The sequence below is a fragment of the Lineus longissimus genome, chromosome 7 (assembly GCF_910592395.1).
Source record: "Lineus longissimus chromosome 7, tnLinLong1.2, whole genome shotgun sequence".
Classification (NCBI taxonomy): domain Eukaryota; kingdom Metazoa; phylum Nemertea; class Pilidiophora; order Heteronemertea; family Lineidae; genus Lineus; species Lineus longissimus.
Window position 1 is genome coordinate 11,263,121 of NC_088314.1, and position 26,258 is coordinate 11,289,378.

Here is a 26,258-nt window from a genome sequence, read left to right on the forward strand (position 1 = left end):
CCCCGGTCAGTCATTCGACACCAATTCGACGCTCAGAAAGATTTGGGAAGGTCGGGATTTGAAATTTTTTCACCCCAGGATTTCAAGTAATTCGACAGAAAAGGGCTACATGGTCAGAATTCCACTCTTATTCACCTGCATGAAAGAGTCTTTTCGACAGGACTTCGCCATGAGGATAAAAGCTATTTTCAAAAACGCAATAAACCTGACACTTCATGAAAAAAGACTTCCTGTCATATCCTTGATTTTCAATGGAATTCCAAAGAAATATTTGGACTCATTGCCAGTCAGTCCAGCACAATAATATAGGTTGCAGACATTAGACATCAAACCCTGACCGGGTTCTGATTGACTGCTACATAAGTAGTGAGCCTAAAACTACTAGGATAGGTTGGATAATAGAACATGTCCAGAAACTTGATCTGTGAATCAAATCAGGACACTCAAAGACATTGACATTGATTTGACATACATCATATATGACTCGAGTAATCGAAATACATATAAATAGGACTTTTGCGTCTATGTTATTAGTTCATAATTTTCAGTTCAGCATTTCATGCATGGTTATGGTATGGTATGGTATTGTAGTTCAAGATTCTGTTCAGTCTTAATTTAAGAAGTCACCGTAAGGTGCTGCCACCTTTATTTCAATTATTGTAATTTCACACTCTCCCAATAGATGGTGCTATTATATTATGTAAATCAAGTCGTATGGTAACTTAACCCGATTTTGTTCATTGTTTCTGCTTTTTGCTCCTCGACTTTTTACACTGTAATGTCAAGATAATGTGCTGTCCTCGATACCCTCAGCCAAAAAGTGGAGTTGATGGACGAGGTAGAATATATGATAATAAATACATCAACCTCGAATCCAAGTGGCCAACTCATGATATCTCATATAACAATGTGTAATGCACTGTGAACCCGGGTCGTGAACTACCAGTTAACAAACTTGTCTAAAAACCTACATGTACTTATCCTTATCCGATCAGGCCACAAATAAACAGAGTTCAAGCAATGATCTAAGTATTAAAGAAAACAAACATACCTGGTGAATCAAACGATCTTTGTCCCTGTTATTTTGTCGTTTTCCTACCAGCTGCTGTAGAAGTGCTGATATCCTCAGTTCAAAATTCGCTGATTTCTAGCATTTTCTCGAGGAAATACAATGAATACTTATGGACTCCCCATTGGGGTTGAATAAGATTAGCTTATGATATTCGGCAATATATATGAGGGTATTGCATGTATAATATACCCTTATATATGTCTAACCCTAACCACTAACCCATTAATCTGATTGGCTCCGACGATTTGGCTCTAGACACTAGTGCTAGTTTAGAGCCTTCTGTTCAAGTAGAAACAAAACGTGCCACCTATCGGTGATTTAGCGAACTTTCACCTCTGTGACCTTTAAAAGTAGGTCAAATCAAAAGCGTGTAAGATATGAGATTTCACCCTTACTAGGGGTACCTACCATCAAAATCTTAACAAGCTTCAACCATTATCACAGGAGTTATTGCAGTTTTCCTGTTTTCACATTGTGCCCTCAACCGGCCAATCAGAGAATAAGATCAGACCAAAAATTGGTATGTGAAGATAGTTCACCAAGGGGACACATATATACCAAGTTTCAGGTCAGCAGCTTTAGTGATTACAAAACGTGCCGTGCTTACGGACACCGACAGACGATGGACACCACGTGATCGCAAAGGCTCCCCTCATGAGGTGAGCCAAAAATGTTGAAGCAGAAGTAAAATGAAACGGCCAGGGGCCACTGTGCTCACCGTATAGATATCTGGGCCCATATTCATAAAACCCTGCTAAACTAGCAGCCAACTAGGCATTAGTAGACTGCCAAATACCTAGTGGCTGCTCCATAGTATGCTTCTATTTTCCTATTCATAAAACCCTGCTAAGAACATTGCAAGGTAGTTGTCAACTAAGATTTTGTTAGTTGTTAGCTAGACATTTGGCCTTTGTCCCAAACCACATACCACAAGGCGTATTGGTTTCGCTTTCAATAAGGGATGGCATGTAAGAATTTTGTGCAAGCCTTTCGACTTAATATCAACATCTAAAATAATTTGTAACTCCGCACTAGATGGACCGGTTTTGATTCCATTTGCGGCATATGGTTGGAATTGTCTATTATTTCCCTATTGGCATTTTTAAATGTGGCAGGGTTTGATTTGATTTTGAGAATTAAAAAAGGCCCCAAAATAAAAAAGATATACCCGGTTGATCAAATTTTGTTTTGTCCACCTTTTTGAGTTTTGCTGGAAACTAGAGTTACTTCCAATACTTTTAGTGAAAAGAAATTTTCATCTAATGTTCGCGATTATAAATATAAATTTTTACATTTTGATATTCTTTGATATTTTAGGATTATTCAATGTCATTGAATACTAGAGGGGGTAACATGAGGTAAAATAAGTATGTCTCTGAATATCCTGTTCTCTTCTCATCACACGATGCAACTTTGCCAGCTCCTGAATTCATCATGCCTCTGAATCCAATGTAGATTTGAAAAAATTAGTTGCCAACTAGTGACTTAGAGGAACCGAAGAGCACCTCTAAAGTTAGCAGACAACTCAGCACCAAACAGACCTAAGCGGGGTTTTATGAATAACACTTAGTATCCAACTTCGCTTAGTTGGCAGCTAGGGTCAAAAATAGTTGCCAACGAGGCTTAGCAGGCTTTTATGAATATGGGCCCAGGGCCCATATACATAAATCCTGCTAAACTAGCAGCCAACTAGGCCTTAGCAGACTGCCAAATGCCTAGTTGGCTGCTTCACAGTATATTGCTATTTTCCTATTCATAAAACCCTCCTAAGAACATTGCCAGGTAGTTGCCAACTAAGATTTTGTTAGTTGTTAGCTAGGCATTTGGCCTTAGTCCCAAACCACATACCACAAGGCGCGTTAGTTTAACTTTCAATAGAAGATGGCATGTAAGCATTTTGTGTGTGCCTTTCGACTTAATATCAACATCTAAAATAATTTGTAACTCCCTTTAAAGGGAAGCTATGGGAATGATCCCCATTCGACCAACAGTTACAACCTTAACATCTACGTAAACTGCGTATTCTTAAAAACAACTGTGGCTCTTGGTTTTATAAATAAACAAACATTAATGAGTGAAATGGATGATTTTAATTGCTTATTTTTGAATCAAGTATGCCGCCATCTTGGTGGATTTCAATCTGGTCTCTCCTCCATACGGAGAGCCAATGACGTCATGGATGCAGCCATTGTGACAATCAGCTGTTCGAACAATGGCGAATGCTTGGAATGACAGATGACAGTTCTTCGATTTCTTCGGGTTCTTCGTCGACGTCCGGCGATGAATCCTTCGATTACAACCGTGCATCAGCAGAAGACAGGCAGGTCTAGTTCCCTATGCGTTTGAGCCAAGGTACCAGGGCAGAAAAAGGTCTGGAAACTTAGTGGAAACGAGTAGTACTCGCCGTGATGAAAAAATCCGACTGCATCCATGACGTCATTCACCCGGGAGATTTAAACAAACATGGCTACCCCCGCAAACTGCTTATTAAATGCAATTTTCTGCACTATCTAGGAATATTCATCATATCCTTGGTGTAGAGTATTTGTTTGTCACGTAACTTGGTATGTATTTGTTTAAAAAAATATTTGATTTTGCGGCATCAATTTATTCCCATAGCTTCCCTTTAAGATGGACAGATTTTGATTCCGTTTGCGGCATATGGTTAGAATTGTCTATTATTTCGCTACTGGCTTTTTTTAATGTTGCAGGGTTTGATAGTTTGATTTTGAGAATTAAAAAAGGCCCCAAAATAAAAAAGATATACCCGGTTGATTAAATCTTTGAGTTTTGCTGGTAACTAGAGTTACTTCTAATACTTTTAGTATAAAGAAATTTTCATTTAATGTTGGTGATATTGTATAGAAATATCAAAATTTTGACATTTTGATATTCTTTGATATTTTAGGATTTGTCAATGTCATTGAATACTAGATGGGGTAACATGAGCATACCTAAAACATCAAATCAAAATATCACCTGTAGAAGCAGAAACATATCAAAACTAGTATGATTGCGATGATATAATATTTTGCTTAAAATTTCAAGATTTCAACATGTGATAATGCTCAAATTCATGGATCTGTAATGGGGGGAATGAACAACACAGTTGCATTGAAAAATATCGAAAAAAAAATTCTTTTGATATTTTGATATATCAGGGCAGAGACATGTATTCATCCACAGGCGAAGTGTGGCACTGACACATAGTCCGTACTGAACTGTAAAGCTGTGGTAAATACATGACTGTGATGGGTGAAAGTAGATTTATTCTTCAATCTTTGGTGGATTCTTAATCTACAGAGCCAGGCCATAATGGGAATATACTTTTTGATAATTAATTTAAGGAAATATTGTCTCACTGGCCAGTTTAGAACTTGTATTCTAATAGGCCCATATCAGTCCGCGAGTGACGATTTGATGGCAATGCTGTACACAAATCAATTTTTCTCAGGCAATCGGTATTGGAATGTTTTGAATTTTTACTATTATTTCGATAAAAGCCTCTTCAAAACACATATAAAATTTGGTGGGAATTAAAGCACCCTTGGTGTATTTTTTTCACAAACCTATATTCATTAAAATGTACACAGAATGTACACGCTGGCTAATAGAGGTCTCTGGCCATCACAAAAATTAAAATAAGTATGTCTCTGAATATCCCGTTCTTTTCTCATCACACGATGCAATTTTGCCAGCTCCTGAATTCATCTTGCCTCTGACTCAAAGGTAGATTTGACAAAATTAGTTGCCAACTAGAGACTTAGAGGTACCCCAGAGCACCTCTAAAGTTAGCAGACAACTTAGCACCAAACTGAGCTAAGCAGGATTTTATGAATAACACTTAGTATCCAACTGCGCTTAGTTGGTAGCTAGGATCAAAAATGGTTGCAAACTAGGCTTAGCAGGCTTTTATGAATATGGGCCGTGGTGGCCAAGTCGAGAATTCAATGCCCAACATTTGACCTCTGTGACCTTGAAAATTAGGTCAAATAACTAGAGGCCTGGCGGCCTGAATAGCTACGCTGGCAGAATTTAATAGCAAGGAATGAGATGAATGACAAGAAAATGTAGCAATGCGAATACCAGAATGTAGGTTTATGGTAGATAGGGAGATGCGGACAGACTAGATGGAATCAAGCTTAGACAAATGTGGCCAAATTCATGAAGGGCGTTCAGCTTAAAACAGCGTTTAACTACTGAATAGACAGATTCAGGTCCTTAATGTAAATCTTCACAGAATATGAATAGGCCCTGTAACTAATCAGCGAGAAGTTACACACGTCTAATGAATTTGGCCCCTAGGGTGGATGACAGTTGTGAAGGTTTTATTTGAACTGCAGTGAATGAAGTAGTTGAGGTTTTTTTTTGTCACATCCGCTCTTCAATACCTTCAGTGCCTTTGCTCCAACTGTGTTTAAACAGGCCAGTGCAAAACTGCTCTTTCAATACCTTTAGTTTGATACAATTAACGCGACTGCCTTCCTCTAACGGTGTTCAAGTTGTTTAGTGAGTCATAAAAGTATATCAGGGTAAACCTACTCTTGAACACTTTTAGTTTGATATCAAACACGGATGACACCTTTCGCTGTAACCGTCCCCAAATAAGTCGGTTGGTAATGAAAATGGGTTAGGACAAACCTACTGTTCATTATCTTTAGTTCGATACCAGACACAACTACTTTAGCAATAACAGTCTTAAAGTAGGGCAGAAGGTCATAAAAGTAGGTCAGTGCAAACCTCTCCTTCATTACCTTGAGTTTAGATTAGTTCTTGTGATACTGCCCTATTCCCTCCCATAAGGCTACAATGCAGTCTCTAGATTGTGACATGAGGCATGATGCCATCTCTAACATCACCCTCTCTACTCTCATATCAATCAGGCTACAATGCGGTCTCTTACTTGATTGTGACATGAAGCATGATGCCGTCTCTTTCATCACCCGCTTCTCTTATATCAATCGGGCTACAACAAAGTCTTACTTGATTGTGACATCAGGCATGATAACGTCTCATACATCACGCTCTTCTCTTATATCAGGCTACAATGTGGTCACTTACTTGATTGTGACATCACCCCCTTGTCTCATATCATTCAGGCGACAATGCGGTATCTTACTTGATTGTGACATGAGGCATGATGACGTCTCTCACATCACCATACCCCTTGCCTGACCTCTTCTGAAAAGGTGCTCGACTTTCAGTTGCAAGTTGCGGGAAATTTTCATGTAGAAACAATTTGGTTTCCTGGTATCAAATGATCAGACGTAGTGCCATCTTTACACTGGCAGATAAACTAAACATAAAGGACTCCAATTGCGCCGTGGAAAATTTATTTTCTGAGGCATTTCCCTCTCTCTCGGCCCAGGGTCGAGCGCGACAGTAAAGGGGTAGGAATTTTAAGTCGACCTAAGGTCGAGCATGACACCAGTATAAGGGTTAAAAGTTGCATGTTCAAGAGTTTAGGTTTAATAGGCAAGCTTTATTTTTTAATATTATAATAAATAAAAATTCAGAGATGCCTATTCAATTTCAAGGCTTCTTTATTCAATCAACTTGTATAATACAGTAAAATAAGACGAAAACATGAAGGACAAATCAGCTAAGATACAGCGTGTTCTTTCCCGATCCTGTCAATCTCATAGCTGACTGGTTGATTGGTTTCGTGTCACCAGTTCCACAGCATGCACAGCAACACCACTTTGCCAGTCGAGACCACCAGAATGACTTGTAGCTTATTGACTGCATCATCCTGTAAACAGGAGAAAAAATGTCACTTTGTAAAAAAAACACCATCAAAATAAGACATTTATTATCAACATTCCCGATTATGTTACAAAAACAATGAGTAGTCTGTGCTGATATGCGAAAACCGTGAGAGGATATACAATACAACCGTGTATGGCTTGCTGTTGTTCATAAGGTAAAACATAAATGTACAAAAAAAGATCAAAACTTTTGTGAAAAACTAGTGAACCGGCTGGGGGGGGCCTGGGGATAAAATAAAGTTAATAATATAAGTGCGCAGCAGAAAAGCCGAAGGCTTTTCTGCGAAGCGCTACTATGGTTAACGTGCATACGACGTATCCAATGTAAACAATATTTCTCAAGTCCATGGATTCGTTTCAAATGGCTTAAATTTGACTTAAAATAGCCGCCAGAAGAGATTAACGCGCGAATGAAGCAACTCGACTATTCTGAGCTCCGAGAGAGAACCACATGTATATTCACACTGTTTTTTAATCACACTTCAATTTCTGGGGGGTTTACCCCCCCCCGGCATATGTGTTTTGATTTTTGATTGATAATATCCAAAAGATGCTTAAAATGGATATAATCCCGAAATAATGAAGAAAAAGCAAGCAGGCGTTTCGAGAAAAAAAATTTATTTTGAGATTTCAATAAACCTTTTGAAAGAATTCCACATGGGCCGTGGTGGGATCCGAAGACACCTTAAGGAGGAATGTATATTTGCAGATCTTCTGGTTTTTTCTAAAGAATAATCAATATTCGCTAGCAGGCTTTTTATGCTCCCAGGTATGAAGAGGGTTCTATGTTCCTCAGGTTCTTTGTTCACCAGTCTGGTGTTCCTCAAGAGTCAAGTGTCTTCAAGTCTCTTGGCCTGCAAAAACCCTTTCCAACCAATTTTTTATGCATTAACCATTCGGCAACATGTTGGTGGGGGAAAACCTGATCCCTGACCCCTTGAATTGGTTGCTCAGGTACGACCACAAGCAATTGTCTCAAGGAAGCCACCAGTACGACCTCTTGGTAGTCTTGCCAATATCATGCAAGTGAAAAGGAAGGGTAATGATGGTTGAGGGTTGCAGTTAAAGTACCATCGAAGGAGTACCTCTTCCTCGCTCTGGGTTAAACGTGTCAAAGGACTGCACCATCATGAAGGTTTGGAGGTTCCATCCACTCAAGCGCCCCAGGGTAAGCAGCTCAGAAGGACTTATTGAGAGGCCAATAGGGGGGTCAAGGGGCCTTTCTCCCAATGCACTAGCTAAAACATGTCAGAAGGACGGGGGTGGGGGGAGGGGGTTGGGGGCTCTCCATGTCGACAGTTGCGTGAGTTCAATAGAGCTTTACATTAGAATCTGCCAGAGTGCCAGACTATAGTCCGGACACCTTTCGGGGGGGGGGGACATTTTCCATTTCTTTGCCGGCTATTAATGATGATAGAGTTGAGTTACTGCTAAAGGGATACACGGAGAAAACTGTCTATCAAAACAAAAAAATTGGCGGAAGGAACGATAGCAGGTTCCCAACCAGGGGGTTTGGGGGGTTTCCCCCCAACCTAAAGGCGCTGCGCGCTAACTAGGGCACTGCACTGATAATATTAAATTTGAAAAAGTTCACCCTTATGTACTAACGTTCACCTTGGTAGAGTTCGGACACATGGCTTGCAATGCATACTTTACTTCCCTGCACATATGTTGCAATGTATTGCATTTGTTCATGTACCGGTATCGGGTATGCAACTGTAATGTATGGTAAATAATGTAGGCCCAGTTCATGCAGCTCCTCACGGATTTCCGTATCAGCAGGTCGGGTCGAACTCGAGAACCCAGGTTTTGTGCGGTGGCGCCATCTAAACTCGACTTTCCGAGTTCGCGCATGCGCAGTTTCATTATTTGCACTTGGGTCTGCAAGTTTTTGCCGCCGAATCTTCTTTGTGAGCCCCCTTTCCACTGGTTTATTCCTCGATGACGTACTTCCACCTGCGCAAAGAAGATGCAGAACGCGAAATTTTGATAGTGGGAATTTCGGATTGACGGTGGGAATCTCGAGATATTTTGCTTTGAAGAACGTGTTTTTTCGCCATATTTAGGAGTTTTTACGGCTACAAAGTATATCAAATAAGTTGTCTATTAGCATACAATCATTGTGTGTGTATAAAGTAGAAGGACAAAGTGTTTTGAGTGGGCTTTGTTGAAGATTTTGATACGTGGTTTGTTTTTGCACCGTGTTCGGACATCAAAGGACATGTGATAATGCATTATGCACTGACGTGCATTCCCTGTGCATTTTGTCGGCACCATAATTGACTATTCCTTTGATGATTCTTGAAGTATTTGTCATGTGATTATGATGAAAAGAAGTCAGAGTGGACATTTTAAACAGTTTTGTCACAATGCATGAACAATGGTGTTTAAGTGCTTCACAGTCGGGAAATTTAACTCCTCTCGAGCTGGAAACTGCCAGAAACCAACTGGTCCGTCAACGACATCTCAATTCTAGTCAGCTGGACCGCACATCAAAGGACATGTGATAATGCATTATGCACTGACGTGCATTCCCTGTGCATTTTATCGGCACCATAATTGACTATTCCTTTGATGATTCTCGAATCACGATGTCAACTTGTGTAAAACGTATAATTTATCCATCAAGAACATGAAGTAAAGTACGTTTCCAATACGTCACATAGAATTACTCGCAGGCTGAAAATTAAGTCTGTGTTTCACATGCAATCATCAGAAAACAAATGGTGTCATACCGGTACAGAAATAAATGTATGTTCAGGCATTTTCGGGTTCGAGTCTCAGTCAGTTGTTTATTTCTTTCAGGTGCCGAGACAATGGGCAGTCGGTAATGACTGGTTGATACTAAATGAGATGAAGTCCGGTGAGGAGCAGGTTAACAATATAACTTATCCTGTATAGATAAATGATACAAGTAAATGAATAGATTAAGTTACATATTGTTGTTCAATAGTTGTCTTTGATTGAAAAAAAACAAACTCCTGAGACGTTTGAGGTAAAAACACTCGAAACGGAAACTTAAAAACGTCTCATCAGGCCCCAGTCACTGTTCGTGTTGGCACGCCAATTAACCGGAGCTTGTCGTCTGCTAAGAGAATCGAGCGGAAGTAACTATCTCTTGCAAAGCATGGTGGGATAAAATACTCGAATTCGCAAGGTTTTCCAAACTCGATCAGTCGAGTGCACGATTAGCACCGCAGGTGTTCTTTGATAACAACTCGATAACGATACCTGGTATTTCAAGTGCGATCGGCGCAGTGACTCACGGGATATAACACTCGAGAAAGCGAGTACACTTGCTTTTCCGAGTATTTTTCACGAATTGCATCTTGGTACCTTACACTCGATATTGAGAGTGCACCTGGGTTCTCGAGTTCGACCCGACCTGATCAGGATAGCCTGAGAATGGCAGTTTTATTGTCCGTTAAAAATACCTCGCAATTCCAGCAGACTACTTCGTCGCTATTATTTGTGTACTCTGACCAGTGTAACTATCAAAGGTGTACAATATCATTGTTAATGTTATTTTGACAAGAAACACGAGAAAACGCTAACTTCTTGTGAAGCGGTCCGCCATGTTTGTTCATCTAGCGTTCGGGTTTGTTTTGATTACGTCGGTGATGTTTATAAATACAAAGAGGCTATTCTTATAACAAAGTTTTGTCTAGATTTCAAAGTCATTCTCCTGTAGTTGTTATATCTATGTGTAATAGATAATTGTGAAGTATTAGGCATACGATTATTTCATTTTGATGATTGGGAAGAATTTTTTGCAACACTGTTTTGTGTATAAAATGTACTAGGGCGTTCATGTGTGTTTTGATCTTCGACTTCGACTCAATGACTGAGCAAATTTAACGAGACAGAAAGCCAAAAACGGTAACACTTCCTATGTAAACAAGCTACGGGAGTCATTCTATACTATGACTTTTCAAATAATAGTTGTCATGGCCAATTGTACCGAGCAAATCAAGAGAAAATGTAAACAACACGCTGTTTTCGGCATCAAAATGTTGAAAATAAACAAATGACAGCACCTCCATGACCCTGACACTTCATTTATTAGATAAAATCTCAATTTACAGGCAACGACACCATTTTAGCAACCGTAAAAAAGGAACTTACTCACCTTCTTCACGAAAGACAAACCGACGTCCGGCCCCTGCATGAGGTTCTGTCCCTTCTGATGCCGTGTATCAATCCGCCTTCACTTCCAAAATTCATACAATAAACAACTGCAAGTTTTGTTTCAATTCTACTCTATTTAGAATTTGATTCGTTGAATTGACAATAGATCCGATAAAAACATATTTTTATTTTTCATGCGTAGCATCTAGCCCTTCGAAATATGGACCTATATTTTACTCTCAATACTGAGGCAGAACATAAAGTCGTTCTCCGTTTTCCGAATTTCCAATCTCGGTGTGTTTTCGCTATTCGTATGCCCGTGTCTTGATTCCGTAATGCATTGGCAAAACAAGGTGGGGAGCTTGGATCAGCACACAAATAGCAGGTTCAGCAGACGATTTTCTACAATGTCATAATTATCAATCATATTTATGATTTCACGAAGATTTAAGCAGCCCATATTTAGAATGCATCATGAACTCGCATTTTAGGGCTGATGGTTCTCTACAAGCAGCCAATATTTTCTGCACTGCCCCTACCTGGGAACTACTTTCATGGCTCCCCTGCTCATCTGATAAGCTACGCCAGCTCTAGTCAGCGTAGCTAAAAAACTCGTAGGATATGTGATGTATCATTGCTCAAGGACCTACCATAAAAATATCATTGAAAACATGTCATGGTAGATATTGCACTTTTTACCTTTTTTGGTTTTGGCCCCCATGGTGGCCAAGACGAGAATCAGATCAGACTGAAATTCTAGGTCAGAGGTTATATGATGTTGGGAATCATGTGCACCAAATTTCAAGTTGATAGCTCTAGCGGTTAAGAAACGTGCCACTATTTTTAAAACAGGATACACACAACAATGACGATGGACGATGGACACAGCGGTGTTGTCTAGACTTCCTTACGGTCAACAGTGAGCCAATAATGACAAAACAAAACTTAAAATTGTCAAAGGAGCATGGCAAATTTTAGTTTCAAGTGATTTTGCTCGATGCGGATACGTTCATATGCACTCAAAGTTATACTGGTGCACATGCGCACAAGTGAAGACACTGTGCATGCATGCTCAGTATGGTAATTTGGTCCAAAAACAGTATTTTTCTACGTGTTATTAGTTGATTTCATACAATCCATTACAATCTCTGTAAAGTTTGTTGAAAGTGAAAGTATGAATGAAATTTATTGGATTTCACTTTAGTATGTATCTGGCTCGTATCAGAAAGAATGTATAAAATAACACCATTTTTTGTAGATCGACATAGAATTTTGTTGAGACTAAGCTTTCGACACTACCTTGACTTTTTCAAGGTCAGTCAGGGGAAAGTTTTACACAGCATTAAATACAAACAAGCAAAATAGTACAGTGATTATGTTGGCCAAATAAACTTACCTAAACTAAAAAAAACCTAAACCTAAGGAACAGGCCACTGTTATGTGAATTAATCACACACAATGGACAACAGGCACTTAATTATGCTACAGGCTCATCATAGGTTCCCAGTGAGCGAATAAGCATGGCAACTAGGTTGCAAACACGTTAAGTTCAAAACTTTACATCAAAGAGACAAACAATCCACTTCAAAATGAAATGCATAGATCTTGGTGAGCCAACACAAGTGATGTACAGGCACATGCCTATGCACATATGGAAGTCCAGAAACTACGAATTCATACCAAAATATCAATTCAATCAACACCACATGATCATATAGTCTATTTGACATAATATGTGGACACATCACTTGCCACCTCGGGCAAGTCACTTTAATTCCACTGCCACATCCTGGAGAAGGAGACTTAAACATGTGACACCTCTTACTTTGTATAAACCCCTCAACTGTTTTAGACGAGTTAATTCGTTACGCCCATCTGTACACCAGTGTCGTAAACGAGTTAATACGTCGACACCATAATGACATGTTCTCTCGATGTTTTGAACAAGATAAGACGTCCCAGTGATCGTCGGCTTCACTCCTAGCTCACCCAGAGATGGCAGTACTGGTGTGTTGCTGTCTCTGGTGTGTAGCAGCTCATTACATTGTCTACCATGTGCTGAAAAACAGGTGACATTATTGAGCACAAGGTGACCCCCCCCTCACAAAAAAAAAAATTATGTATCTTTTTTCATTTTAAAAATGAAAAAAGACGCATTAGACTTTCCAATTCATTGTAAAACCTTTTCTTATGAATAACCTTCCTCGCAACAAATGATTTTTAACATCCAAAAAATTATCTCCATAGTTTACCCCCCCCCCCCACCCCCACTCCACCCTACAAATCAAAATGGCCCCAGAAAAATAATTTTAGATGTCGAAGAATAAATGAAAATATGTCTCCTACTATAATAAAGTAATGAAGAGTGATTTAAAGCAATGTCTATATTTTTAGACAATTGTTTCCAACAAATAGCTATTATGCCTGAAACAATTAAACGGTCGCTTTTTAAAGATTTATTTAAACAGTTAAGGGGTTAACACAACCACAAGCAAAAGGCCCGATCCAAGTGAGAAACATGAAGTACCTTGAGGTGGACTGCTGTATGTCGAACATATGTAGAGGTCACTTTGCCCCCCAAAAAATTATTGATCCATACTTTCAATTGGGGACAGCATTTACATAATTTGAACACCCTTTGGCAACTTCTTTGCTTTCATTGTGATGACATCAATTTATTAATCAAACCATTATAAGAAAAAGGTTATCAGATTATAGTGGCCAGGAGGTTTTCGGGTTGCGCAAAAGCACTATGCCATAGAAGCCTCCGAAATGCCCAAATCAGCACCAAAGTTTACCAAAAACATGTGGGTACTATGTTTTGATGTCATTTTCTATGCATCAGCATACAACATGTACTGTTGACTGTTGTCATGTTAAAATGTTGCAACTCCGACACCTTGGCAAATTTGACTACCTTCGGACCATATGAACTCATCATAATCTGTCCTGCATTTTGTTTTAATCAGAAGTATATTTTATAAATGATGTTCCCAATCAAGTGTACAGATCAATAGGCCCCCAACTATAGTGTCACCTGACCTAACAAAACATTCATCAGAGCCAATGCACAAGATGTAGAAATACCATCATACTGTTACTCAATTTTTATCCATGACGATGGTGTTCAATTCAAAGCTGTTTTCTTCTTCTGAGTTCCACCTATAATTTGGCAGGAGCACATCTTTGCCACTGATATGTATTGACATATTATGCTGGAGACGGAGGTGGCTATTTACCAGGTCAACCCTCGAAAACATACGATGACACAGTGGACAAAAATATGGCTTTTCCTTTGTGTGATTTCTGATATGGGTCTCAAGATGACCTTTGCTGCCAAAGATTGAATCACAATGGCTACACGGGTATGTCTTGTAGCCATCATGGCTGTTCTTCTGCTGGTGGTAGCGCAGCAGTGACAGGGTCTTGAATGCAGCATGACACTGTAAACATGTTTGCGGTTTACCAGTGAGTGAGCCATCAAGAACTACATGGTGATTTCCAGGAATCAAATCTGCAGGATCAGATTCAGATGAATGATTCAGAGTGAGCTCATCAGGGAATGACTTCAAATTAGTCTCAATATTCAACCATGGGAAGAGTGATGACAATGATTTTTCCTGGTTACCATTTCCTGCCTCCTGTTTACTCAGTGAACTGTTGGAAAACCCTTTTGAAGTAAATCCTCTGGGTGATTCTTGTGTTGAGACACCAAGAAACGTTTGAAAAGACGGCAACGTAGTTGGGGTATTTGTCCCTAACATATTTTGGGACACCAAATTTGAAGAGAAAAATGTACCTATACCAGGGAGAGCAGTACCTTTTGGCTTTGCAGACAGTTCATTCACTGACTCTTCCTTTTCAGACTTAACTATATCTGGTTCCAATTTGATCTTTTTGGTTTCCTCACCCTGGTCAGTTGGTCTCTTCTTTTTCTGATGAGGCTTCTCGCCTGCATTTATATTATCATGCTGACTGCTTTTTAGACTAGCCCAGTTGGATACATCACCAAAGGTCGCCAAACTGTTATAGATGTTGAAATCAATGGCACATTTTGGTTGAGCAATAAGAGCATTATTTTCAACAGCTTCAACATTTGGCACTTTTCTGATCTCAGGACAACCATTATTCTTCAATGAAGCAATGTTATTGCCAGTCATGGAATGTTGTTTTGCATGTTTAGAACCACCAGCACAAGTTTTCATATGCTGACAGAGTGCTTCTTTGAGCAAGAACTTCTTTGAGCAAAATTGACAACGATATGTTTTCTTTTTCATTCCACCATGTTGTGATTCCCGCATGTGAAGAATAGCCATCGGCATGGTGTCAGTGATATATTCACAATCGGGGCACTTGTAACGAGATTCATTGGGAATAATGCACACCTTTACTCGTACTTTAGGTATCTCAATCGGAGGTCTCATAGGATTTTTGGTCAACCTTTTCTGCTTTTTCGGACAAGACTGTTTACTCTCCAATAGTAATTTGGGAAATTTAGTTTCCAAAAGAGGGGAAACAGAGCCACCATTTGACTTAGTAACACCACTTTTGGCAATGGCAATGGAAGGAAGAGTTATTGACCCATTTGCTTGCGGCAGACCATCTGACTTTGGAATTGTAACTACTTCTCCACGGTTCTCAAATCCACTGACAGTTGCAACAGAGCTACCACTCATGTTACTAAATCTAAATTCACAAGGGTTAAGCATGAAAGGATTTACATAGTTGCAGGTGGACAAGATTTGCTTTGCCAATTCATCCGCATTGAACATTTCTGGATAGAAAGGATCATTCATAGAGGCCTGGATACAACTTGAGCTCAATGCATCCTCAACATGATTTTTGGAGTTATAAGATTTTTGGGAATTTACACTGTTGCCATTGTCATTGTCACTTCTTTCGTTCAGTGCAGGTGTTTTTTGGTAAAGCTTTTGAGCTTGTGTTGAGCTCAAAACATTGTCCAGGCCCGACACGCTAGAATTCACCACAACATGACTATGCCCTGAACCGCCGGACATCGATTCAGGAGCAGATCCATCAACAACATCAAATGAATGCCAGACAGGATATCCCCCCTTAGAATTATCCAGCGTTTTCACAGCAAGTCCATGAGGCATTTCGATCTCGATACCATCGGCAGCGGTTTTATCCGGGATAACCTTTTTGATCATTCTCATCTCACCATTGATAAAAACTTGTCCGCAAAACACTCCATTTCGGAAACACTTACTCTTTACTTTGTAGTTTATCTTATGGCACTTGATCAGATGGACATTCACCTATGAAGACAACAAAATAAACAAGATATTTTAAACTAGAGCACCGTCAATGGCAAGGCCATTGCAAATTTCCCACTTTAAAAATTCAAAATGGCCGGTGTAGGTCATGTAGGTAGCTGGAATGAAACATTGTGTTACTTTTCGAGTTTTCAGTTTTGGCCCCGTTAACGCCAAGACAAGAATCGCAACTGGCAGGCACAGTGTTTCATCCCAAAATCACATCAAGAAAGGTTAATTCCAAATGGGCAATGTACTGATCATGCACCTATTCAGTAGATTTAGCTAAACACGGCATCGTATTACCCGTCAGAGATATTCCATTCCATATCAAATCAACAAGTGGTCCCCAGGGCATAGTCTCAGAATTGGCTAATTTTCAGATATTTTGTAGGTTATGGGGCCAAAATGAATGTTGAAACAGCCAGGGCCATTGTGCTTACCTGTCGACATGAAAGGGAGAACCTGAAGAAGAACTTGTTATGAATAAAATGGTCCAGGGGCCATGTGCTCACCTCGGGTAATGTTAATGCATGTCATTTGCAGTGGATATGGGGAACAGTTTTGGTCATTGATGTCTATTTTGCGATCTTAGGGGAAGTGGTGTGTTAGTACAGCTTCTTTGGAGAATTTAAAGATTTTATTGAATTTTTAAGAAGGCCACTTGCAGCCATACTGTTTATGAGATTCAGGGTAATTGTAGAGTGTAAATGTACAGGGTGTCTAAAAAAAAGGAAACCTTGATTAATTTGTTAATTTTTCTGGACATGGCTAAATATTTTCGAAATTGGCAACCACCATTCATTACCCAGTGAAGTCCTCTTTCTTATAACATCAAGAAATCCAATTTACTGTCACAGATGACTGAACACCAAACAGTTCAATCAACCATGCCAGAACTGGTCTTGCACCAGATAGACATTTTGGTAATAAACCTTGTCGGCCCAGTGCAGGGCTTTTGTTGGGACTCCAAATCATGCAATCCTTTGCATGTGTTTCCATTGCACACTCCTTAAAAGTTGGAAAGGTTGCTCATTTTCTCTCAGACCAGCAAAATATGACTTACAACTGAGCAGCGTGTGTTTGGGGTAAAAGAGTGGTTGAGGACTGGAAATCTCTAGCAAGTAGCAGATGCATTTGGTGTGATCAAAATGGCCACCAAGGTCCCCTGACCTCACCCCCTGTGACTTTTTTGGTTGGGACATCTTGAGAACCAAGTTAACGAGTCGCCTCCACGAGATATCAATGACCTATGTGCCAGAATCGTTGATACCTTAAGAGGACAAAGAGATGCATTCAGGAATGCATTGAGAGCAATGAGAAACAGACCTGAAGTTTGTGTTGACAGGAATGAGGGGCATGTCGAAGGTCACTGGAGTTAGGTTGAGACAGTAATAAGCACCCAGATGTTAAATCAACACAACTTGTTGAGATAAAATTTCACACGATTTCCAGAAGTAGTCCGCCACTAAAGGCTTAAACTAAGAAACAACAATATACGATAAGCTTGCCAGGGAAGCTAACAAGTCACTAGTTAGTGAGATATCAAAATTTTTACCATTTCAGTTTCCGTCTCCCAGGTGGCCAAGTCAAGAACCAAAATTGGGTGTCGGATGTTATCTGACCAAGAGGGTCACGTGTGCCAAGTTTCAAGTTTATAGCTTTAGTGGTAAAGAAACGTGCCACAGTTACACTCTAATGGCAAATTTATGCCATTTGACCTCTTTTTTTTCTTACAAAGAACAATTTAATCTAATATATATAATTTCCATCTTTACATTCCCGTCTTCAGGGGTTTGTTTTGCTAGAAACATGCTGGCAAATTACACCAGCATGTTTCTTTACAATCAATGGCAGTACATAATTATATACATCAGATCGGGTTTTTTTGGTTATTGAAACAAGATGCCCACCCCAGATTAAAGTTACTATAGTATTGGGTCCCATTTTTCATTGAATAAATCAACTTTGTTATGTTTACATCCTATAGTGAATTCTAAATATTTCATATGTTCAGTGTGATATAAGTTAGTCTGGCAGTGAATGCATGCTATAATCATTGCCGGCAGCACAGTAGGACTCAATATGCATAAAACATACATTGCCAGGGCTCACTCTTCTCTACTGGAGGTAATAATGCTCTCTATCAAATCCCGCTCGTAGCTGGCACCAGGATGAAGCATTCCTTTGGATTGGCCAACTACGAGTATATTGGTAGTAAGTCATATTGTTACCTAAATTCCCTTGCAGTCAACGCGTGCATGTGGTATTATTTATACCAACATGATATGCCTAAATATTCATAAAATAACCCAAATCATAATACTATCATGGCTCATATTGCATAAATTAGATATTTGTAGTCACTCGTAGTTGGCAAAATGGAAGGAGGCATTGTTCACTGGTGCCGCACTACGACTCGTAGTTGGCAAACCCCATGAGTTGCTCTATCCTGGTGCCAACTACGATTGTTTTAAAAGTGATTTAAGTACCTCCGGAGGTGGAGAGTACGCCCTAGTATACGTTTTTTGCACTGCTTATACATTGCCCAATTACTGTACAAAAGCTCGTAGGTTGGCATATGGGATGGGCCAACAATTTTGGGTCGGCAGTCAACGTGTTAATATTTTCCCAAAATTCTTGAATGTACCGACAGTCCCAAAATGAATGTATAATATGATCTACTAATAATTCCCTTTTCCAATTCACAAGGTGCTGCGGTTGTTGTCCTTTATTTTCCATTTTTGAAGCCAATAGTTATTAACAAGGATATCATGTAGAAATTTAAATTGGAAAACTCTCAAACTCATATCAGAGATCTTATTATGACATACCAAACAATTCATCTGCATCAATATCATCTTGGCAATATTTCAAAATTCTAGGATAATTTTTATCTTGTCCATAACATCTTTTAACAAGTGGCCCAAGGGCCTGGTGCTCAGCTGAAATGGATAGGTGAAGGCAAGGGCCAAGTGTGTGTTGGTACCCTGTTATTATGAGGCAACGTGAAGCTGTAACGTCTAGCACGCAGAAGTGCTGGTGCGAAAGACCTTCTTGCTATATCAGTGCATGCTGAAGTACTGAGTTGACGTCACCCTGCTATTATGACTTAAAGTCATTTCTATTGCCGTAGCAGTAGTGGGGTGTGTGATGACGTCAAGGAGTTGTGTGGTGACGTCAAAAGAGTGGAGTCATTGTCTTCATGCAGCGTAGGTGGAACTAATAACATGCACATGGACACAAGGTACATAATTATTACAGTGTATTTTGCGAGGTGGGGCCTGGTGCTTTACAATGGTCAAATAAACCGACTGTTGTCTGGACATCGATGAAGTGGATGCAGCCAAATGTTTGGGATGGTCTTTTTTGTATGTGAAGAAAAGAAGATAAAGAGTTGGTTAACAAAATGAACTTTATTGGTGCAGCAGATATTTGATGCCTTTCGGCAGATATTTGAAGCGCCTTGCGGCAGATATTTGTTGCCTTGCGGCAGATATTTGATAACGCTCTCCGGGAATGGAAAGCAGTAAAACGAGTAAGCACACCTTACTCTGATGTGGGAACAGCAAGTGCTTTACTGGACTTGAAATGTGCCAACGACTCCTCTTGCAATAACCAACAACAGTTAATCTGTAAAAAAAGAGAAGAGAAATTAACACTGACTGAATAAAAAAGGGTGACATAGACGGGGAAATGTACACCACCGGATACAGTCCGTGCTTGATCAGGCATTTGTCAGATGATATCCTGAACAAGGGATCTATGGAAGCAAATCCAGAAAGAGACTTAACCTTCGAAGGGCACACTTTTTTACTCGGTGAAAAGTCAGTCCTGTGGGCTGTTTTTCAATTTAAAATAAAAGTGTAACCTCTTTAAATTAGTCTCACAGACTGAGCCATAACACTCAACAGCCAACCGTGCCCACATGATGTGAGCCGAGAGCTGGGCTTAGAGATGAGCGAGTGGTGTACTACATTTTGAAAATTGTCTATCGTCTATACGAAATGTGATAGAACAGGATCTAGTGGACTTAATGATGAGGTACTATCAAATAAGGTGTCCATCAAATGAATCATGAGGGCCTGTTGAGTAATTATAACTCAACAGGCCCTCTAAGCCTATCCTATAGGGCTAGGCTATTGTTTTTGTCTTTTTTACAGCCTACAGCACAGCCATGCACAGCGCAGTGTACAGACAGTACATGATTGAAAAACCAAAAACATGAGCATTGCTGCGTAACGAAACTGCAGTGGAATTCATGCATACTACGATGTCATAATGTGACTTTCAAAATAATTGTTGTCACGGCCAATGACCAGACAGGGAGAAAACAAACGTAAATGGCGAGATTTGTTGCAAAATAGCCAACCACAACAACTCAGGGACCGTAGCCAAAATGGAGTAAGTCCATGTAAATGGTTGACCAATCCAGAGTCTTTCAAATGAATTTATTTTATCTAATCGATTATGGAATCGTTTTCTTGTGGGGGAAATCCAATAAAGGGCACTTTCGTGTCAAATGTCATAATTGTTGTCTGCCATCTTGCTTTGACCACGTTCTTCTGGTAAGATGCACGCAATGCGATGAATTTTGTGGGTAGGCCTAACAGGCACCCTGGTGATGTTAACGTATGGAATGGAGTATGGAGATGATGTTGACAGCCCTGACCCTGATACCACTACTGATGATGATGATGATGATGATGATGTAGATGATGCTAACCAGGCTGTACCTGGTTCACGTAGGCACCAGAAAAGCTACAGTCTCAATCAGAAGATTGACCTTATCGAGACATACCAATTGGAGCATGCTATAGGATTACGTCATGCTGAAACTGTGACATCCTTTGCTAGACACCACCGCATAGCACCGCAGACATTTAGACGTTGGTTAAGCACACAGGATGACTTGTTTGCCCTCCGAGATAGATCAACTCAAGACCATAGAAGACGGATGAGACAACGGCAACACGGCACTGATGCACTAGGTAGTGTTTCTACAAGCATTATATTCCTCGCTAAATGAATTTCCTTCCTTGTTGGCCTATACCGACCGGAATAAGTCCGCTTCTGTGTCATGGACAGAAGAATAAGTCGCACTATACATCAAAGCGACTGACCCTGACCATTGCCTTTAACAATATCAGTATTATTGTTCCTGGGACCTTTATTCCTAGGACTAACATTTCGTTCATACCTGTGGTTATCGGCAATCAATATTTCCAAAGATGTTAAACGTGTTAGCTTTTTTATTGCAGCATACTGGCCCGAAATGGAAAACAATTTGAACACCTGGTTCCTTGAGCGCCGAAGACTTGGTTTCCCTGTTTCCGGTGAGGATATTAAAGGGCAAGCTGGAAGAGAATTTCGGCAATGGTGGGCAGAGCTTCCGAACGAAACGAAGGCCGAAAGACAAGAACAGAGACCCCTGCGATACCGGTCATTCTAGTTAATGGTAGTATTTTTTAGGAAAATCAGAACTTCTATGACTAAAATTATTATAGGTTTGTCATGGATGGAACCAAAACATTGTGCGTGTCTGACTGTTCAGAAAGGTAATGTAAATGTTCATACTTGTTGTTTATTTTTCCAGGTAACTGGTAGTCCACAGGGTTGGGCCCGACACCAATCGCTAATCGAGTGGTTGCAGGCCCTGATTGTGCCATTTGTAGCAGGGGCCACGTTCCTGTTACTTTTAGACAGGTATCCGGCGCATCGAAATCAGCAATTTCGTGATGCAATCACCGCAGAGAATGGGACAGACACTTTCATTCCAGGACGATGTACTTCGCTGCTGCAGCCCTTGGACTTAACCGTAAACAGGAGCTTCAAGTGTCACCTGAGGACCATTTGGAAAGTGTGGAAAATCGGCCACACCGATGATCAAGGACATTGTGAGCGGATCACCAGGCGGGATGTGGTCAGGATGATCAGCCTCGGCTGGGAAAGGGTCACACAACAGACGATTATGAATGGTTGGAGAGCCAGTGGCCTAGTTCCTGAGGACGATGACGAAGTCGGGGAGGGGGTATAGATGGTAAATGATGAGCTTGAGCAGTTTGTTGAGGGGATTGAGTTTTCGGAAGGAGAAGAGGATGATGATGTTTTTGATGATGACGTGTAAATCCCGTTTGGATAATAAAATTGATTGGTAAATTGATAAGTAAATCTGTTCTTTAATTTATTCGTTGACAGCAAGACTTCTTTATTGGGACATTCTGCAGACCCATGAAGCTGGCTTTATTATAGACCCTAGATTAAAAATTTCTGGTCAACTAACACTATAGGCATAAAATGAGGACGCTAGTTGTATTGTATTCATTCATTCAGTACAGGACTACCCCATGTCAATGTTCATGTCTTTTATCCACTTACGTGGAAGGCATTGGCATTCCCCACGAAAAGGGAGTCAATTATCAGATGTGGCTGTTCTTTCTAATGTTCGCCTGCCACCAGTAAAATCGGCCTATTCATTTGGACTTAGTCATTTTACGATTCAGCCGCGCTCGGTTAAGAGGGAGAAGACAGTATATACAGTTAAAAGTGCATAAAAATCCCGATTCAACCTCCGGGCGCTACCTTTTTTCTCCGCCAGACTCCGGGCGCTACCAGTCGTTATTTAGTGCGACCGCCACCAGACATGCCAGAGTGTTTATCAAGATCTTTCACCGTTTTAATTGCGCGTTTTAGGCAGATTAATCAATTATTACATGCATGCATTATATATCACCGAAATGATAATTGCGTATGCTATTTGAAACTAAGTTCAGATATTATTTTCGATCTTTGAATTGAATTTAGGCGAGTGATATTTGACACCCGGTCGACATATCAGGACTTGCAAAATTCACTCGAGATCGCTTGCATCATCGGCACGTTTGAAAACCGAATTTCACAAATTCCACAAATATTTATCACATACCATATGTATCACCACAAAGGTAACTTTCTAGACTATTTGAAACCAGAGTCTTTCTATACAAGGGTCTGGTCACCGGCAACTTTCCTTTGATCACACGGCTCTCTCATGCAATTAACTGGAGCCAGATGAAGCCCTTTAATTTTTTCTTAAATTTTGCGCAAACGTTGTAAGTCAGTTCTATCAACTTCCGATGGTGGCGCGCTTTTTCGCCGAAGCTCACCGAGTTTCTCCGAACCGTTCCGAATGAGGAAGACACTAACAACAAAAATGGCGGACGAGGGAGTTGTCTTTCAAGATTTTCCGGTTAATTTAGACGATATGCACGATAATCTTGGTCAAAATGATTTTGATTATGTTTTTTCTGATACGGAATGTGTTGAAGAACATGATGAAGAGAACATTCAGCCGAAGAAGTCATCGTGGAAGTGTCCAGTGTGTGAAAAAAAAAATCAATACAATTTGATTTACATAAAAACATTTTATTACCGGGTAATACCAGAAACATAAAGTGAAGTAAAACCTGGCTGGCAACGGTTTCGACATCACCAAAATCTAGAAAGATCCATCATTTTGAATGACCAGACTTTTCTGCACAACTGGCACACTATTAGCGATCACAAAGTGCTGACAGAAAATGACAGAATCATCCCCGTTCAACCTGACCCAATCACGTGGAAGCGGGACACTATCAGCAACAGAAATAGCCTCGAAAAAAGTCGGCACTGTCAATATAACTTCAGCAGGTCGATCGTCCGGTTCTAGCCTTTTGCTCATAGTCATAACTGTGTTGCAGAAATTTTCAAGAACTGGATCTAACACGCTAACTGGATCTAACACTGACACCTTCGGTAACCTATCATCTTTCTTGCTCTTGGGACGTGTAAACCTGGACCTTGAACCCTTTTTCTTATTCGGCATGATGGAACCAGACCTAAAGTGAAGAAGTGAAACAGCATAATTTATAACTGGTAAATAAAACAACAAAAATTACAACAGGTAAATAAAACAACAGAGTGAATAAGTTCATTTCATCAGGTGACTCAAATCAGGAATTACAATTATAAGGCCCAGGCCTACTTAAGTTAGGTTAAAAAACAAATTAACAAATACAAATACAACACAAGCTGTTGTGTTATTGTTTACAAAAGTTATCAACACATGGCATACATTGCAGGGAGTCGAGAAATAATGAGTAATGCAGGTAATGTAAACCACACACATAACACAACAGTGGATTTGAGTACTTTCGAGTATGATGCTTTGCATGACATTTTATTTCAACCTGTCATCGAACCTTTTCTAGTATCTGTCATGACCTGTGCATGAAGCCATATACATCCGGGTACTCTACACACTGAACCGCTGAATGACAGAACCAATTTGAGGAAAACGGGACCAATTTGTAATAATAATAACTCAAGATTAAAAACTTAAAAATGTACAAGAGTTGATTATTTAGTAAGAAGACAGCTATATCTAATTAGCAAATGTACTATGATAATGAAATTTGCACGATAAACATGCTAACTGCTAACAACAACTTTTCGTCTATCCGAGAATTTTTCGTTTTCTTCAGGCGTTTTTTAGGTTTTTTTTCAGAGACTCGAATAAAACCCGCTCTAACGTCAGTTTGTTCGGTTCAATTTTAACCACACGCGATTATTAAGTTAGATCAAACCATAAAGAACAATGTGAATCTTTTAAAAAGTCAAATCAACAACGACATCATACTGAACGCCTAACAACAAAAATGTGGAAAACTGCGAGAAGAAAAAAAACTATTTGGACATTTTTCGAATCGCCGTCAAAACTAGTCTACAAAGATGACCAATTGGTGCAAAACTAATAACATATATCGCAAATTGAAACATACCTAACTGTCCGTGAGATAAAAGTCTATCTTGATTTTAGCAACTCAAAGTGATTCTTGATATCCTTCAGGCAGTAAAAACATGTTTTTGTGAGAGAGATTGAGACGATGACTTTCCGAGTGAACCAAAATGGCGGATATGGCGTAAAAAGTTGGCTTGGGTGTACCACGTGATCCGAGAGAGCGCTGTCCCACCGCACGTCGTTCGAGACGGGCGGTGTCTTTGATGTTGAAACCAGTGACCAGACCCTTGTATAGAAAGACTCTGTTGAAACCAAGTTCAGATACTTATTTTCACAAAAATTCGAAGCTATGCAAGGGATTTTTCACTGGTAGAGATCGACGGAAACAAATTTCTCGCTCTAAAATGACATGAGACCAGCACCAACTTTCGCTAATTTGTGCACAAAATTTCCGCAATATTATAAAAAACTATTGATAAATCTGAATTATATAGACTCTTTTCAGCACCTAAACAAATTTCAGGTACATGGTCATGTTGATTTGAAGAGTATCAACCGATTGAACATGAGAAATTTCACTCACCTTCATTGAAGCAGCGACTACCACCATTTTTAAATGGTGGCATCTCTTCTATCGATCGGCCAATCAGCGGCACTGCTTGCAAAAAAGTTGAGCCGAGCGCCAAATTTGAAATCGCCAAAACTCAGTCAATGTGCCCGCAGCGCCAACCGGTGGTGAAAACTATATCAATTCCATTAAAAGTAAAAATGAAAAAATATTTAAAAATATTCAGCCACATTTGAAAACAATATTTGCTCTGTGGACCGAGGTAAAAAGGGAAAGAAATCTAAACGCGAAATGACCTCATTCTCTTAATACAGGTCGGATCGCGCTGATTTTTCGTTTCTTAGTTCACCTTGGGCAACTCCTAATTTAGCACCGTCAACGAAGTGGCTAGGCTTCCCGGTCATGAAATGTCCAATTTTGTCCACAGATGGGTCCCTAGATGGATGGATGGATTGCAGGACGGACACCATTTGAACAGCTATTCTACTAGCTCCGCTGACTTTGTCAGCTGAGCTAAAAATATGTTGTTCAGAAATTTGGCCTTCACTTTGTTATGTCCCGGGTGTTGTGAGGACATGTATAACAAACAATTTTAAATTACATGCATTCAATGACACAAATTAGACACTGTTTTAAAAATGATAAAGTCTTGAAGTTGAGAGAGAAGAATGCGGATATTGTGAGACAG

General features: G+C 39.9%; 1 protein-coding gene across 6 annotated transcripts in view; it reads right to left on the minus strand.

Moving 5' to 3' along the window:
• LOC135491404 (replication initiator 1-like) overlaps window positions 1-26,258 on the minus strand; it is a 109,330-nt gene that overhangs the window by 51,657 nt on the left and 31,415 nt on the right. For 3 of the 6 annotated variants that reach the window (XM_064777250.1, XM_064777251.1, XM_064777253.1), the window contains exon 3: window positions 13,271-16,247. In XM_064777250.1, the coding sequence (XP_064633320.1) occupies window positions 14,070-16,247 (2,178 nt within the window). In that variant the 3' untranslated portion in view covers window positions 13,271-14,069. Of the gene's footprint in view, window positions 1-13,270; window positions 16,248-25,585; window positions 25,673-26,258 lie in introns of those variants that run through there. The other 3 variants (XM_064777255.1, XM_064777256.1, XM_064777252.1) reach the window with 2 other exon arrangements.